Source organism: Xenopus laevis, chromosome 4L, assembly GCF_017654675.1.
Source record: "Xenopus laevis strain J_2021 chromosome 4L, Xenopus_laevis_v10.1, whole genome shotgun sequence".
Classification (NCBI taxonomy): domain Eukaryota; kingdom Metazoa; phylum Chordata; class Amphibia; order Anura; family Pipidae; genus Xenopus; species Xenopus laevis.
Genome location: NC_054377.1, coordinates 118763312 through 118780248, shown reverse-complemented (window position 1 = coordinate 118780248; position 16937 = coordinate 118763312). Strand labels below are relative to the sequence as shown.

Here is a 16937-nt window from a genome sequence, read left to right as displayed (position 1 = left end):
AAAAGAAATCTATGTTTTACTTGCTCTGACTGCTGCAGATAGGAAACTTCAGACCAGGGTCGGACTGGCCTGCCGGGGCTCCGGGTAAATACACGGCGGGCCAGAGCCTAGGTGGGCCCCTAGGTCCTCTAGTAATATTGGTGTGATGCTGCGACACAATTAAATGATTGGGCGGTGGGTCCAAGTCCCCTGCACCACTTGATGAGTGTAGCAAGTTGCATGTCAGCCAGCAGGTCTGATAGGTTCTGTCCATACTGTACTTACTGAGAGAGGCAATGGACCAGGGTGAACCTGGAATGAGACGTGTCATCTCTCACTGACACGTACGGCTGGCCTGGGAGTCTGTGCGTAACCCATCATCCCCCAGTGCATGCGCACCATTAACAGTGCGGCTGATCGGCTTTGTGGAAATCACGCTGCCAGCAGGAAACACTGCGTGCAAGATGGGAAGACGGGGCAGTCTACTTGACTACTGGTATCCCTCCCTTTTTGAGACACATTCAAATCTAAAATTAAGGATCTCCAAAGCCCCATGCTTGAAGTCTTTTTTTCTAGACTAATATAGGCTGGCTGCCCAACTCACTGACTGGGGTTGAGGGCCCCTGAGGTGGGAAGCCCGGTGGGCCCTGGACACTCCAGTCTAACACTGCTTTAGACAGTCCCTAACTGCTCTGCAGGGAAACGATCATACTTTCAAATGACAGGGGGGAGCATCCTTTCCTGACCTCAAGCAGCTTTGTTTGTTTCCCTAAAAAGCAGCCAGCGACAGTGTTGAGATTTGTATCTGCAGATCCAGTACAGTCTGCATATTCTGATTATTAATCAGTCTTGCTGTATCAGCTTCTGGCAGATATTATTTGACTTGTGCTGTTTAGATAATTTATGACGATCCCTAAGCTTAACCTCCCAACTGACGCCCAGACCACACTGAGCATGTACGTGGTCTTGGTCTTGCAAACTTGTTTAACAAAGTTACACAACGACAGCCCCCTGCGCCAACTTTAAAAACATAAATCATTTGTTTAATTAGGCTTCTGGTGCAGTAAGTTCATGTTTATATTTCGAATATAAAATACAGCATTTCTAGCATTATTCTATTTTAGACTTGTTCCCCTTTAAAGCCGTTTATTGATTATGGGGTTTAGTTGGAGCACTGAGAAAACTGATTACACTTGACTTATAAATGATATAATTATTATATTTCACTGTAATAAAATAATTCTGATATGGGTAATATGCTTCTTGTTCTGTTAGGAGTTTTTTTGCAGTTTTAAAAGCTAAATGCAGTTCCACCTAAATGTATCAAGTCTATAAAGACTTTAAAAAGGAGGGTCAGAAAATCAGTCATTTAAATAGCGTATGCAATACAGGTTGCTTCAGATTTCAGGGAAATGGTTTTCAAGTCCAGTATTCAGATATTAGAGCAGATAAAACTTGTGACTAACCCAATTGAGACAGACGCAATATCTCATCTTCATTTTCCGTAGTGTGGTCAGCATTGAGCTGAGTCACTTGAAGCCCATCTACAGTTGATTTACACAAAAGTGCTCTGTTTGTTCCTGAAAGCAAGAAGGATATCTGTTAAACAAGTTTGTAAAAGGGTTTTTTTTTTCCGTTCTCCTTTTTCTATGGCTAAGCCTCATTCATCATTAGTACTGAATAAATCATATCTGTGACCCCTTCAAGCTCCAGATATCCAAATAAGATCTAATGCATGTTTAAGCGACAACTAAACCTGTTTGTCTCATACACACAACCACGTTATGGAATTCCGCCTTTCACTGCCACATTTGCATCAGACAGGGCGCTTTTCACTGATTAATATTATGAGTAGTGACAGGTTTTAAACCACTGCTGTTTTACTTGGATAGCGGCAGCGTCAAAAACACTTGTATTACATTTATCTTACTTTTCAGACAAAGTGAGCAGTGTCTTTCCTTTCCCTTTTTGGGAATATGTGCTATTGTATTCAATTCTGTGCCAATCACTGGAAGTTGGAACAATTACATTGCCTGACACCATGTGTAAGTGCATCAGGCTACTGCATCACAGTCTATTTTTGGAGGATATTGCCCAAAATGAGAAAAGGCCAAGTGCATCTTGCATGATTTGATCGCTAGACCACTTGGCGGAAAGACGGTATCAGCGACTTTGGGGATCTGTGTGTGTGTTTTTGTAAGACCAAATTTCAGGTAAAAGAAAGAAGAGCCGTTACAGCCCTCGACTGGTACATTTAATACAAGTGGTGCTTTCACCAGACATTTTTGAGAAAAAAAAACACAAACTCTTTGCTCTTCTCTTGTCTCTATACGTTCCTGGTCGTCTTTTCCGCTCTTCTCAGAGCCACCTTCTCTTCACACCATCCACATCCACTGCCACCTCTCGTCTCAAACCCTTCTATCTTGCTGCTCCTTACCTCTGGAATCCCATCTCTGCATTCCTCCGTAAGGAATCCTCTCCTAATCTCTTCAAGAAAAAATTAAGAGCCTACCTTCTGGAACACTAGAACATTAGGCTAGTCCTGTCCCTACTGACTATGCCTTACCTTGTGCACTTTTTCACCTCCAATTTGTGCCTGTATGTTAGCCTCCCATCCACCTAAACTGTAAGCTCTACAGGACAGGGACCTCCTTCTCACTTTGTCTCTTACCACATAGCACTTAAGCTCTTTGTCCAATGATTCTGTATATATTTATTATGTGATTTGTCTCCCCATGTATACTTTTATATAAATTGTACTTTCATGCACTGTACAGGGCTGCGGCTCCTTAAAAGCACTTTACAAATAAAGTTATACATACATACAAATAGCTGCTGAACGCACATACTGAAGAACCCTTATCCAAAATATCACCACTGATCATTTAAGAGTCTGCATCTGCTTTACTGTTTTTCTCTACCATAAGCAAATTATTTATACCAATAACTATGCATCCCCTAAAAAGACTTGTGTGCAATGGATAAGAAACATATTATTGCTTCTCACTATAGAAAGCAACATCTGGGTACAGGCATCTCAATCTGCATGTATTTAACCCATAAATCAAACTTTTTCAGTCTTCCCACAACTTACCGACATTTGCAACATAAAGTTTGCTGTTCACAATAAGCACCACAATGACCATGGCTCCCCCATATATTTCCTTCTCAAGTATGTTAAGCCGGTCCACAATCTTTTGGTACTGGCTTGGAAGTGTTTGGTGCAGAGTACCCTGTACAATAAAAAGGAGCACTGAGAAAAATCCATAAATAGGACATGGATAGAACACATTTTCACCTGGGAAAATATCTGCAATGTGGCTAAAGCTGTGAAATGGACTATGAAGAGATGAAAAATGCAGTGCATATCAATGAAATATAATAACGAAAGGCGTGATTTTGGAAACAATACAAATACTGCATATTTTTCAAGGAAAGTCAACTGAATAGACAGTTTCAGAATAAGCACAGCATGACAGTAAAGTGTATAACTGTAAATATATAAAAGTAAAGGAGAGTGCAGTATATTACATGCTCCCTCAGTCAGTGCTGGATTACCCACAAGGTGCCCTAGGCACTTTCCTAGGGCCCGCCTGGTTTAAGGGGCCAGGTCCAATGGATGGCGCTGGCACCCTGAAGAGCCAGAGAGGAAATGCTGTGTAAGGCAGCTTTCTCTTCATCGCCTGTACAGCACAGGTGCCAAGGATGCAGAGGGAGGGCGGGGAGAAGAGCAACACAAAGGGAGGGAGGGCAGGGAGAAGAACAGCACAAAGGGAGGGAGGGAGAAGAGCAGCACGAAGGGAGGGAAAAAGAGCAGCATTAAGGGAGGGAGGGCGGGAGAAGAGCAGCCCGAAGGGAGGGAGGGCGGGGAGAAGAGCAGCCCGAAGGGAGGGAGGGCGGGGAGAAGAGCAGCCCGAAGGGAGGGAGGGCGGGGAGAAGAGCAGCCCGAAGGGAGGGAGGCGGGGAGAAGAGCAGCCCGAAGGGAGGGAGGGCGGGGAGAAGAGCAGCCCGAAGGGAGGGAGGGCGGGGAGAAGAGCAGTCCGAAGGGAGGGAGGGCAGGGGAGAAGAGCAGCCCGAAGGGAGGAGGCAGGGAGAAGAGCAGCCCGAAGGGAGGGAGGGCGGGGAGAAGAGCAGCCCGAAGGGAGGGAGGGCGGGGAGAAGAGCAGCCCGAAGGGAGGGAGGGGCGGGTGGAGAGAGCAGCCGAAGGGAGGGAGGGCAGGGAGAAGAGCAGCCCGAATTGAGGGAGGGCGGGGAGAAGAGCAGCCCGAAGGGAGGGAGGGCGGGAGAAGAGCAGCCCGAAGGGAGGGAGGGCGGGGAGAAGAGCAGCCCGAAGGGAGGGAGGGCGGGGAGAAGAGCAGCCCGAAGGGAGGGAGGGCGGGGAGAAGAGCAGCCCGAAGGGAGGGAGGGCGGGGAGAAGAGCAGCCCGAATTGAGGGAGGGCGGGGAGAAGAGCAGCCCGAAGGGAGGGAGGGCGGGGAGAAGAGCATCCCGAAGGGAGGGAGGGCGGGGAGAAGAGCAGCCCGAAGGGAGGGAGAGCGGGGAGAAGAGCAGCCCGAAGGGAGGGAGGGAGGGCGGGGAGAAGAGCAGCCCGAAGGGAGGGAAGGCGGGGAGAAGAGCAGCCCGAAGGGAGGGAGGGCGGGGAGAAGAGCAGCCCGAAGGGAGGGAGGGCGGGGAGAACAGCAGCACGAAGGGAGGGGAAAAGAGCAGCACGAAGGGAGGGAAGGCGGGGAGAAGAGCAGCATGAAGGGAGGGAGAGGGGGAGAAGAGCAGCACAAAGGGGGGGAGGGAGGGGAGAAGAGCAGCACGAAGGGGGGGAGGGAGGGGAGAAGAGCAGCGTGAAGAGAAGCAGGGCGGGGAGAAGAGCAGCATGAAGGGAGGGAGGGCGGGGTCTTCCAAATTAAATAACCATGCGTGCATCAGTCACTTTGCCTGAGAATGATGTGATTTTTGCTTTAGGAAAAGCTGAAACAAAGGCTTAGCTATTATATATTCAGTGTGGAGTGGTTTATAGAGATGTATCTCCAAAAGTGGGCATGGTCAAATAATTGCAGCGACACACCTCCTTTTGCCTCTAGCCTCAGCTTTCACTTGGAAAATTTGGTAGCCTTAATCTGACAGTAACAAGTGATTGGTGTCCCCCATCCTGTGCAGGACTTGTAAAGTTGGGGGGGCCCGGAAAGCATTACCCTGCTTAGGGTCCCATCTGGTCTTAATCCGGCTCTACTCTCAGTACAGCAAATGGCACTAAATTGGTGCTGAGGCATGGGGTGAGCAAGTCTTTGCCGTTACCCAGCATCTTGCTGCTGGCTGTAAAGAGCTGGACAACTGATGGTGGCAACTGTGTCTATGGTACAAGATGTATGGAGCACCCAACATTTTTTGTAGCCTAAAGCGGCCTATGCTTTTCAGTCAGAAAAAGTTTTTAAAAAAATGTTGGCAGTATCCCTTTTGGGTGCTTCTTTGGGTGCATTGTTGTTGGTATCGTACCAGGGAAAAAGAACAGCAGGCACTCACAGATCTCACAGGACTGGCATGGTAAAAGAACTGCAGACTCTATTAGGCAAAAGTAAACAAAGCCTTATGCGTTTCATGCACTTAATCATAGGCTGAACAAACAGCCTATGAACAAACTGAATATATATACCCACCAAACAACAAATGACATCAATCAACCAATAAAAAAAGTGTTGTTGGTACCTCTGGAAGTTGGGACAGTAGGCTGGCCTTTTCTGCTAAGCAATCATCGATGGACTCCAGAAAGCTTCTTTCAACAACATCAAATGCCTAAAGGGAAAAAAAAATGAGCAAATAAACGTATAGGTTCAAGTAACATATTAAATGAAAAACATACAGTTTACAGAACAAGGCACCACTTAGGTCTCCAACTAGCCATTATCAAAGTGCAACATACCAGCTGATATTACTACAAGGTGAAACAACCTCTACTGGCCTTCAGGATGCCCCCCCCCCCACACACACACAGTTTTGGAACCATTGATTAATTCCCCCACAGCCAGCTGGGGAAAAAGCTAAAGGCCCCCATACACAGGCCGATAAAAACTGCAGACAGACTGAGTCGGCAGCGTATTTGCCCGTGTGTGGGGCCATCCGACAGGCTTCCTTGATCGATATCTGGCTGAAAGTCGGCCAGATCTCGATCGGGCAGGAGAAAAAGTCCTGTCGGATCGCGGCCACATCTGTGCGTCTATGCAGTCCCGTGATCCGACTGACCATATCGGATCCATTATGATCCGATTGTTGGGCCCTAGGGCCCATGATCGGATCAGCCTGATATTGCCCACTTCAATGTAGGCATATCGGAGAGAGAGATCCACTTGTTTGGTGACATTGCCAAACGAGCGGATCTCTACGTCTATGGCCACCTTAACCGTGTGCTATGCTGCCATTGTACTTACCTTTCCCAGGCATCCCTAGCCTGTCCATAAATAACAGATTATTGGAATTTTACTCTACTGCACATGTACAAACCCAAACCAGGGACATAGTTAGTCATTTTTTTCCCTTAGTGTTTTATTTTACTGGGGTGGGTGCCTAACATTTTGAAACTTCTCAGTCAATGAGCCTTTCCTTTCCTTTTAAATCTAAACAATTATATATTCCTGCAGAACTGTGTTCAGTCAGGTGCATAGCAATGCTTAGATATGTTTATATTAAATCTCTTTATCTGCCCAGTTGCATCAGACCACACCACCAATAACACTAGGACACTGCCTTGGCAGGCTTCTATGAGGGTTTGTTAACAGAATCTATTGAAGGTGTGGTCAGCCAGCTTGAGACAGTTGCAGGATGATTGCATTTTCACCGAGGCAAAGAGAAAATGAATTCACATGCACCTTTGCATTAGGATAAAATGAGGATAAAAAGCAGCATTAGAAATAAAATATGAATACAATATACAGAGACAATTTATGTATAGTAGATTCTAATAGGTGAATGATTCAGTCACTGATGGTGCTAGATGTTGCCAAGCACTGATGCCCTGTTAATGCCCTTGAGGCCTAGAACTGGATGACTCTGTTCCTGACAGAAACCTTTCATCATAAGAGCGTCTTCCTGTACTGCAACCGGATAGTCCTGAGAGATTCAATTCCAAATGAATACTGTTTTATACTTAGAAATGGCAAGTTTCTAAGAAAAGTCATATTTTAAAAAAAATCTTATATTCTGTTATCATGTAACATAATAAAAGGTTATTGTTAAAAATATATTTATATATGATTTCTATCAGCAAGCAAGTCTGCACCATGGGTAAATTAGGTTACTCAAAGTTTTTAGCTACAGCTAAAGTGTAAAGCATTCGCACAATACCTGCAATCCACACCAAAATAGCAACTCAATGTGATATATACTTGGGACTGATTTACCTTTAGTTGATTATTACATATCAAAGGTTGAGTTTTAGAGTTATGTGAGCTTTTTAAAACCTCGAATGACCTTGAATGAACTCACAACTCGAATGGTTTCTGATTAAAGAAAAAACTCTAATGTAAAAAACCTGAATCAGCAAGTTCGGGGTTAAGCACTTGAAAACTTGAGTTAATCGAGTTTTCAGCGGGAAAAAAACTTGAATCACTTGTATTAGAGTTTTCTATGGAAGCTCTCCGTAAAAAAACTCAAACATCATGAAAGCTATTAACATCTTCAAATGGCTCAGGGGACCTCTGCCATTGACTTCTACATGACCTCGACTGGTTTGAGATGGTGTATTTTTGTATTCAAGCTATTTCCAGGTTGGGGTATAATAAATCTCTAAAATTTAGAGGTTTTTTTTTTTTTTTTACAAAAACCTGAAAAATTTAAGTTTTGACCCTTAATAAATCTGCTCCATAATCTCAGTAAAACTAAGCCCTTGACTGTAAGACAGGGACCTCCTTCCTCCTATGGGGCAGATTCACTAAGCGCCAAATTTGCGCTCGTGTCCACTTCGCTCATATCGCAACACTTCGCCCAGTGTAAATTCGCCCAGACAACGCTAATTCACTAATATGCAAAGTTACGTCCAGGGGGTCGAACGCTGGCGAAGTTGTGCTAGCGTTACTTCGGCAAGCAAAGCGAAATTGCGCTAGCGTTGGCTAATTTGCATACGGCGGGAAGTGAAAAACATTACACTACACAAGCCCAGGGAACCTTAAAAAAATAAAATAAAGTTGTTATATTGCTCTACACATGAGCCCAGTGTATAGTTTATTTGCCATATGTTATGAAATGTAGGGGGAACCCAAGTACCCAAAAAATTTTTTACGGAATTTTGCAGCCTATCAGTCTAAAAAAAAGTGAAAAGATGCTGGCATTTTTTGGGAGTTAGAAAATCTTTCAACAAAAAAATTGAGGAACTCCTATGCACTCCATTGCACTTCGCCTGGTCCAAGCTGGTGAAGGCAAGTCTGGAGGAACAGCTAATGTTCAGTAAAATCCGCATCTTAGTGAATTTGCGCAGTTACGTCCATTCGCCAGAGCAAAAATTTGCCTGCCATTAGAGTGCAAAGTTGCGCTAGTGTCTATTTCCTTCGCTAGTGAAGTTACGCCTGCGCCCGTTAGTAAATCAGTGAAGTGTCAAAAAGTGGTAACGCTAGCTGTAGCCACTTCGCCCTTTAGTAAATTTGCCCCCTAGTCTATTAGTAAGTGACATTGAATATTTGTAACTAGGTACATTTTTTTATTGCAGTGTTTGTCCTCCCTTTTTCAACTATTACTGTAAAAAAACATAAGATATACAGGACTATGTATGAAGTAGTGCTATATAATGATATACATACATATATAAATCTATACATCTGAAGGCAGGTGTTTTATAGATTTATCAGAACATTATACAAACCTGTAGCAATACTTTGTGGACCTCTGCATCTGTGACATCAGGGTCCAACTGGCCCAGAAGTAGTTCTGCTGCAAGCCGCTGACCCACAAAGCTGGTGGCTCTGGTTCCCTCATACCCGTTAAACACTCCATAAAGATAAATATTATTGTCGCCCCTGAAATAAAAGGCAAGATACAACTGATAGAGTAGGTTTCTACAAAAGCACAGAAAACCCTGAAAACAGGCAGGTTAGAAATCATACATCAGTTTCATCCTGGAATGGAATTTGTGTGTTCAGACAGTGATTTCCCACAAGCAACGTTGAACGTTAATACTGCATAGAATAAAAATGGAGCCAGAAGCCAAGCATTTACATCACTGGCACTTCCAGTTCTGAGTGCCACAGCTGTAGATGCTACAATATATGGCACATAATGGGTTAAATATACATTTTGATTTCAAATTTGCAGGACAAAATAATAATTTAAATGTGTGTATGAATTTTTTTTACTAGAAAAACCTTACAAAGCTAGCATTAACTATAAATGACATGTAATCTGCTATAGACTTAAAGGGATGGTTCACCTATAAGTAAAATTTTAGTATGTTAAGTTCCTAGCAACTTTGCAGTTGTTCTGTATTATTTATTTTTTATAGTTTTTGAATTATTTTTGTTCTTCTGACTCTTTCCAGCTTTCAAATGGGGGTCACTGACCCCATCTAAAAAACAAATGCTCTGTAAGGCTACAAATGTACTGTTATTGCTACTTTTTATTACTCATCTTTCATTTCCGTCCCTCTCATATTTATATTCCTGTCTTTTATTAAAATCGATGCATGGTTCACAGCAACCATATTGCTGAAATTGCAAAACTGGAGAGCTGCTGAATAAAAATCTAAATGACTCAAAAACCACAAATAAAAATGAAAAAAAATTCCAAATTGTCTCAGAATATCACTCTCTATGTCATACTAAAAGTTCATTTAAAAGTGAACAACCCCTTTAATGGAAAATGTGAGGTGTTTAGCAGAGCAAGTGTAGTGTTGAGAAAAGTATGCAAACAATAATTAGAGGGGATTGGTGATTAGAAATAAATAAATAAGCCCCAATAAAAGTTACCCATTAATGACCAATGAGATGTATGGTATAGTGACACTGGCTAAGTAACAGTTACTCAGGTAAACTCTATGGGCCAGTACAAGAAATACAAACTGCTTATCCCTGATTTTTCCATAAGGAGGCACACTATGGGGAAAATTTAGTTATGGTCAAACATCGAGGGTTAATTAAATCCTTCGACTTCAAATATCGAAGTCGAAGGATTTACCGCAATTCGTTTTCGCTCGAACGAACGATTAAATCCTTCGAATCATTTGATTCGAAGGATTTTAATCCATCGATCGAACGATTTTTCTTCAACCAGAAAATTGTTACAAAGCCTATGGGGACCTTCCCCATAGGCTAACAATGACTTCGGTAGGTTTTAGGTGGTGAACTAGGGGGTCGAAGTTTTTTTAAAAGAGACAGTTCTTCGACTATCGAATGGTCGAATAGTCTAACGATTTTTAGTTCGAATCGTTCCATTCGAAGTCAAAGTCGAAGGTCGAAGCAGCCAATTCGATGGTCGAAGTAGCCAAAAAAATCATTCGAAATTCAAAGTTTTTTTTATTCTATTCCTTCACTCGAGCTAAGTAAATGGGCCCCTACATACCGTATTTGTTTTCATATATAAATGTGAACATTCCCCATGAAATGAAATCATATTGTTATTTTGTAACTACTGCAAACTGCCAGCAGACTCAGATCAGAAGGGTTGGTAAATGCATTCAGCCGGCTGCACTGGTTTTACAAATGGTTATTTGTGTAATAAAATGTATCATTCCCCTCCTGATCAGTTGTTTGTGTGACTGCATATGTGTCTCCTCTTCCTCACAGATTGTAAGCTCAGCAGGGCAGGGTTTCAGTCCAATCGTCCACTGAATTCCTAGCACAAGTATTTAATTAAGTTCACCGTTCAATTTATTTTTTCTGTTTTATTTTTTTCTCAATTCTGTTTGTGCCTTGTAAAAGCCTGTCCTAAGTTTGTGGCTCTGGATAAATCAATACAATACAACGAAGAAGGCTATTGATAAAGAATACATTTCATGTCAGAGAATAAGGAAATTGATAAATGACCCTGAAGGTGTACATATACTGTATATCCATTTCGTTCCAGTAACAATAAATTCTAAGGACATAACTTATGTTCTTTCCTGTATATCTACATTCATACATGTAAGTGGGGGCTTCTTATTTTCTTTGCTTCTGCTGAGCCATTCTCCACAGACCTCTAACGTCACACATATTGTAGAGACTTGATCTTAGCTGGACTGTGTATTAATGGAGGATAAAAGTCACAGAAATCAAATGATATTTTAATATAACAGATTTTTCCAAGCCTTTCTTTATTGCAAGAGGGTATTTGTTTATTTGTTACCCAGGGTCAGTCACAGCAGCATAGAACATTCCAAACAGACTGCAATAATAATTCATTATTATGTCTGGCGGATATCCAAGTAACACATGTCCAGCCCACACACAATGATAAATAAAAATGACTGCTTCAATTGCTCTGCTAGTAGAGTCTGTTGAACATGAAATGCAGGCTCAGCGATCATTAGAACTCTGAAAACCTGACCAGCAGGATAAGTAGCAATTATCAGTTTAGCTTTGTTTTTTAGCTTCATCTAATGGATTATATGGAAATCCTAAACTTGATCACCGAAGAGGAATCTTATTCTGTATAAGCTCCACTTGATTGTTTTAATCAAATTAGGGATGCACCGAATCCAGGATTCGGTTCGGGATTCGGCCTTTTTAACAAAATCTGAATCCTAATTTGCATATGTAAATTAGGTGTGGGAAGAGAAATTACGTGACTTTTTTTTCATAAAACAAGGAAGTACTTAACATTTTTCCCACCCTTTCCTTTCCCGCCCCTAATTTATATATGCAAATTAGGATTCGGTTCTGTATTCGGCCCAAAAAGTGGATTCGGTGCATCCCTAGATCAAATGCCTAAAAAAATTCTAATAGTTCATTTTTTGAGGGGCTTTTAAATGACACGAGGCTCCATATTTTATGCTGCTGGATAACTCAACATGAGTGTTTATGAAATGTCATGCAAGTCACTACTTCCCTACCAGAATAAGCTAACTATATTACTCCTTTTAGTCTATTTGTATTGCTCAGTACCCAGCAGGTCTGGACTGAGATTCAACATAGGTCCTGACATTTCACCTACACAAAGGCCCAAACAGCCCCCATCAGCCCACTAAATGGCGACTGTCTATGGCAACCTGCATAGCCCCTTTGGCATTTGCCAGAACCCACAGACTGCCAGTCCGGACCTGATACCCAGTAGTCTTTCTATTACACTGCTTGCACAGCACCCACTATACACAAACAGTTTTTCCATAGAGGTGAGAAAGGAAGTAGTGATGACCCGCTCCCTCTAGGGTTGCCACCTGGCCAGTATTTTACTGTCCTGGCCGGTAAAAATGATAGCTGATCCCAATATTATTAATAGGGAAGATAAATATATAGGAAGGCCGGTATTTTTTTCCAGAAAAGGTGGCAACGCTAGCTCCCTCCCAACCCAAACCCATCCCCTCTCAACCCAAACCTGTACCCTCTCAACCCAAACCCATCCCCTCTATGTCAATGGTAGATATATACAAGGTGGAGAGTATCGCCAGTCCTGTAACTGTCTCACTGGCGCTCCGTCCTAGCACCAAAATTTAGTAATGCAACTTCACCAAAGTTGAGAACAGACAGGACGCTGAAGCAGAATTACTGCTGATATGCTCTTTTATTTTCCACACAACATGTTTCGGACAGCATATGTCCTTTTTCAAGTGTGAATACAAGTGAATTACAAAACGATTTATATAGACCACACAGAGGTGAGTGTAACCACACCCCCCACCTGATAAATTAATTAGTAAGCATTAAACGATCCCATATGTGGATATATGTAATATATCAAAAGTTCATGTTGTGACAATCATATAAAACAAAGTGCAGGATTTCCCATTTTCAAAGCCTGGAAGATTAAAAAAGACTGTTAAATAAGTGTTAATAATAATTCATGTGTCTTAAAAAATTTTTTAATATGTATCATAACCACATATATAAATAAACAAGTTAAAAACATTAGAAAACTTGATACAAAGCGGAAGCACTGCCTCGAATAGGCCTACTTCTGCTCAGGACACATATTGCACCACAAACATATATATATTAAGCTTTCCCTGCTGAAATATGCATTTCGAAAGAAGTATAATCTTACCCTTTAGAAGCGAAAATTTGATTTTCAAAATCTGTAAAAAGATTAAAAAATTGTGTTATCATAAGGCGAATTATAAAAAGGGTATTAAGCTCCAATGGTCATTAAGGCCCATGGGTGACATTGTATTGAGTTTTTTAATCCATCGAGCTTCATGTTGAAGGAGCATTTTCTGAATATTACCCCCTCTTTTGGGTAACTTAACATTTTCCAATACAAGCCACCTTAATTGCATTTGGTTGTGACCATGAGACGCAAAGTGCCTAGATACTGGGGTGTCTGATTGGGTACCTGATTTAAAATTTCTAATATTACCCCTGTGTTCTTTAATTTAAGTTACCCAAAAGAGGGGGTAATATTCAGAAAATGCTCCTTCAACATGAAGCTCGATGGATTAAAAAACTCAATACAATGTCACCCATGGGCCTTAATGACCATTGGAGCTTAATACCCTTTTATAATTCGCCTTATGATAACACAATTTTTTAATCTTTTTACAGATTTTGAAAATCAAATTTTCGCTTCTAAAGGGTAAGATTATACTTCTTTCGAAATGCATATTTCAGCAGGGAAAGCTTAATATATATATGTTTGTGGTGCAATATGTGTCCTGAGCAGAAGTAGGCCTATTCGAGGCAGTGCTTCCGCTTTGTATCAAGTTTTCTAATGTTTTTAACTTGTTTATTTATATATGTGGTTATGATACATATTAAAAAATTTTTTAAGACACATGAATTATTATTAACACTTATTTAACAGTCTTTTTTAATCTTCCAGGCTTTGAAAATGGGAAATCCTGCACTTTGTTTTATATGATTGTCACAACATGAACTTTTGATATATTACATATATCCACATATGGGATCGTTTAATGCTTACTAATTAATTTATCAGGTGGGGGGTGTGGTTACACTCACCTCTGTGTGGTCTATATAAATCGTTTTGTAATTCACTTGTATTCACACTTGAAAAAGGACATATGCTGTCCGAAACATGTTGTGTGGAAAATAAAAGAGCATATCAGCAGTAATTCTGCTTCAGCGTCCTGTCTGTTCTCAACTTTGGTGAAGTTCCATCCCCTCTATGTATAGACCTGCACCCAGCCCTTGGTGATGTCACGGAAGGGGCGGTGCAGGCGCAAGTCTAAGGCGAAGATTTTTTTTGTGGTAGCCAGCCCAAACCTGCCCGACCCGCGGGTTTTGGACCAGCCTGCATATCACTAAAAGGAAGTTTATTATTCTGCAAGTTCATGACATAACAGAGGAAGAATTTAACTAGAGCTCCCACAAAGTCTACCAGGGTGTTTGGCCCGGTCCCATAACTTCTTGAACCTCATTCGCAAAACTGAACATTTAAAGGGTAAACACAAAAATCTAGGTGGATTCCACGTCAACTCACTGCTGAGCAGTTCACATATGAATATATTAAAACAACTGTTATTCTGCACCAATACTACTTTGTGGGCCCGGAGTTTTGTTGGGGTTCATGAAGAAATATCAAGTTTTCAAAAATCGATTTTCTAATATCCATATTTTAATGTCCAAACCAGAGACAAAGTGATTAAAACTCTACCTGAACTTTATCCAGTTATCTTCATATGGGTGCTCGTCTTTCCCAAGGCCCTCTGAGTTGTAAGTCTGATTGGAAGCAGATCCAACCCCAGAAAGGTTGCAGAGAGGGAGATCATCTGTCCAGCTCTGCTGCTCATAGAGAAACAGAAATAGAAATTATAAGGGTGCCATATAAACAAAAGATAATCATATATAAAGTAAACTATGAAATGTTAAATAACAACATAAAAATGTGCAAACTTTACAAAACAAATCACAGCACTTAGTAATGCCACCCTGAGACTAGGTGCAGGCCTTTAAACTGGGAGAAGAATTACAGCCAATCGCAAGAGAGATTCTCCTCTATGACCCTGCCTAGGTACAGGCAGCATTATGCTACCTGTATATTGTACAAGTGCTATACAGCTAGAACTCCAACGCCTAACTTAGGATACTTCAAGTTGCCATTCTCAGCAGCTTTAACATTTACAGATATTAGCAGAATTCGAGTCACTATTTTAAAAGTTATTTGTAAATGTATTTGATATTGAAAAAAGTATTTGTTTGTCCCTTTCTGTTCTCTGGCTATGACTCAATGTTCATTTTTCAATTTGCTTTATTTAGCTGCTTCTGCCATTTCTCCTGTTTCATGAGTCAGAAGTGCAGAAAATGCATTTAAGAGCAATGAAATTTAAAAATAACTGTAAAACCCCTGAAAATTTGTAATTAATATCTAATGGAAAGTCTCATCTCTCTTGCTGAACCGAACCTGGACCACATTCTATTCTGAATTGTCATTATTTTGTCAAATTACAGATTGTGAGCTATGTATTATTGGATTTGACCTCATCCGGCTTTGGACTACATGGTCTAAACCATGAGTGTGGATAGCTCATTCAACATTATTTATAGGCCATTGTCTTGTAAACATTTTCAGTAATCATACACAAAGTGAAACAACAGTATCTTGTTAAAAAATATGTTCCTTGTGCTAATAAAATATTTCTGTACATTGAGGGCAATGGCACACAGAGCTGTTTCAGGTGTTTTACATTTATCGGGCTAAATATTCTTAAAGGGGTGATTCACCTTTAATTTATGTTTATTTTTTTATGTTACAGAATGGCTAATTCTAAGCAACTTTTCGATTGGGCTTCCTTATTTCAGTGTTATAGTTTCTGAATCATTTGCCTTTTTCCAGTTTTCAAATGGGGGTCACTGATCCCATTTAAAAACAAATGCTCTGTAAGGCTACACATTTATTGTTATAACTAGTTTTTATAACTCATCTTTCTACTGAGGCTATCTACTATTCATATTAAAGTATAATTCAAATCAATGCATGATTGCTAGGGTTATTTGGGCCTTAGCAACCAGACTGCTGAAATTGCAAACTGGAAAGCTTTAACAACTCAGAATATCACTCTCTACAATACTGAACGTTAATTTAAGGGAGAACAACAACCCCTTTAAAATTGCCTCCAGTCACCTCCTGCTGCTTCCTACCTAAAACCTGTGAAATATACAATTCAGGTGATTTTAAAGCGATATCCATCTTTTTCATGTGATTTGCATAGAAAGCAACAGGGCTATTCCAGATATTGCAAGAAAGGCAAAGTAAGTGAAATTTAGTCTCAGATCTTTCAATCTCATTTCAGTAATGTGTCCTTATACTTATGACTTCACCATCCTGTGATAAACAATGAATTGATGTAATTGTTGCTAAAACATCACCATTTAAGATTGACAAAAATGGATATTGCATCAAATCTGCTAAATTGAACCTGATGTCATACAATTTAAAATTTCCACATTAAGGCAACAGCGTACACTGCACTTTCTCCACGTAAAACACTGATTCACTCTGCCACAATATATGGCAGTACAGTCAAGCACAGCATCCAATTGTCAGTGCAACCAGGGGCATATTTTGGCTGAAAACTGCTTTTTCATGCCAAAATCCAGCATGTGAGCAGACAGGTGTTTTTTTCACCAGTGTATAAAATGCCTTGTGTGCCATTAAAAGAGAAGGAAAGGTTAAATCACTGGTGGGGCGGTGCCAAATATTAGGCACCCCCTTCCCAGAGATTAGAATCACTTACACCAGGGGTGTCCAACCTGTGGCCCAGGATGGATATGAATGCGGCCCAGCTTGAAACGCTCAGTTCAGGAAAAGTCATAATAGTATAATAATAAGTCTATTTAATATCCAGATGTCCCATATTCCAGTGTATCGCTCCATCTGGTTATCCAACTGGTATTG

At 41.1% G+C, this 16937-nt stretch overlaps 1 protein-coding gene and 1 long non-coding RNA gene across 2 annotated transcripts in view; both read right to left on the bottom strand.

The window, feature by feature from the left end:
- Positions 1 to 16937, bottom strand: part of tab1.L (TGF-beta activated kinase 1/MAP3K7 binding protein 1 L homeolog) — a gene marked incomplete at its 5' end in the record, with an annotated part of 30237 nt that overhangs the window by 11836 nt on the left and 1464 nt on the right. The window contains 5 exon segments of the mRNA NM_001088271.1: positions 1446 to 1559; positions 3074 to 3212; positions 5676 to 5762; positions 8818 to 8971; positions 14697 to 14824. Of these exon segments, the coding sequence (NP_001081740.1) occupies positions 1446 to 1559; positions 3074 to 3212; positions 5676 to 5762; positions 8818 to 8971; positions 14697 to 14824 (622 nt within the window).
- On the bottom strand, positions 12629 to 13236 carry LOC121403103. Its single transcript, XR_005967050.1, has 2 exons — positions 13128 to 13236; positions 12629 to 12881 (listed from the first exon to the last, which is right to left on the bottom strand). It is a non-coding gene; the product is annotated as an uncharacterized LOC121403103 (long non-coding RNA).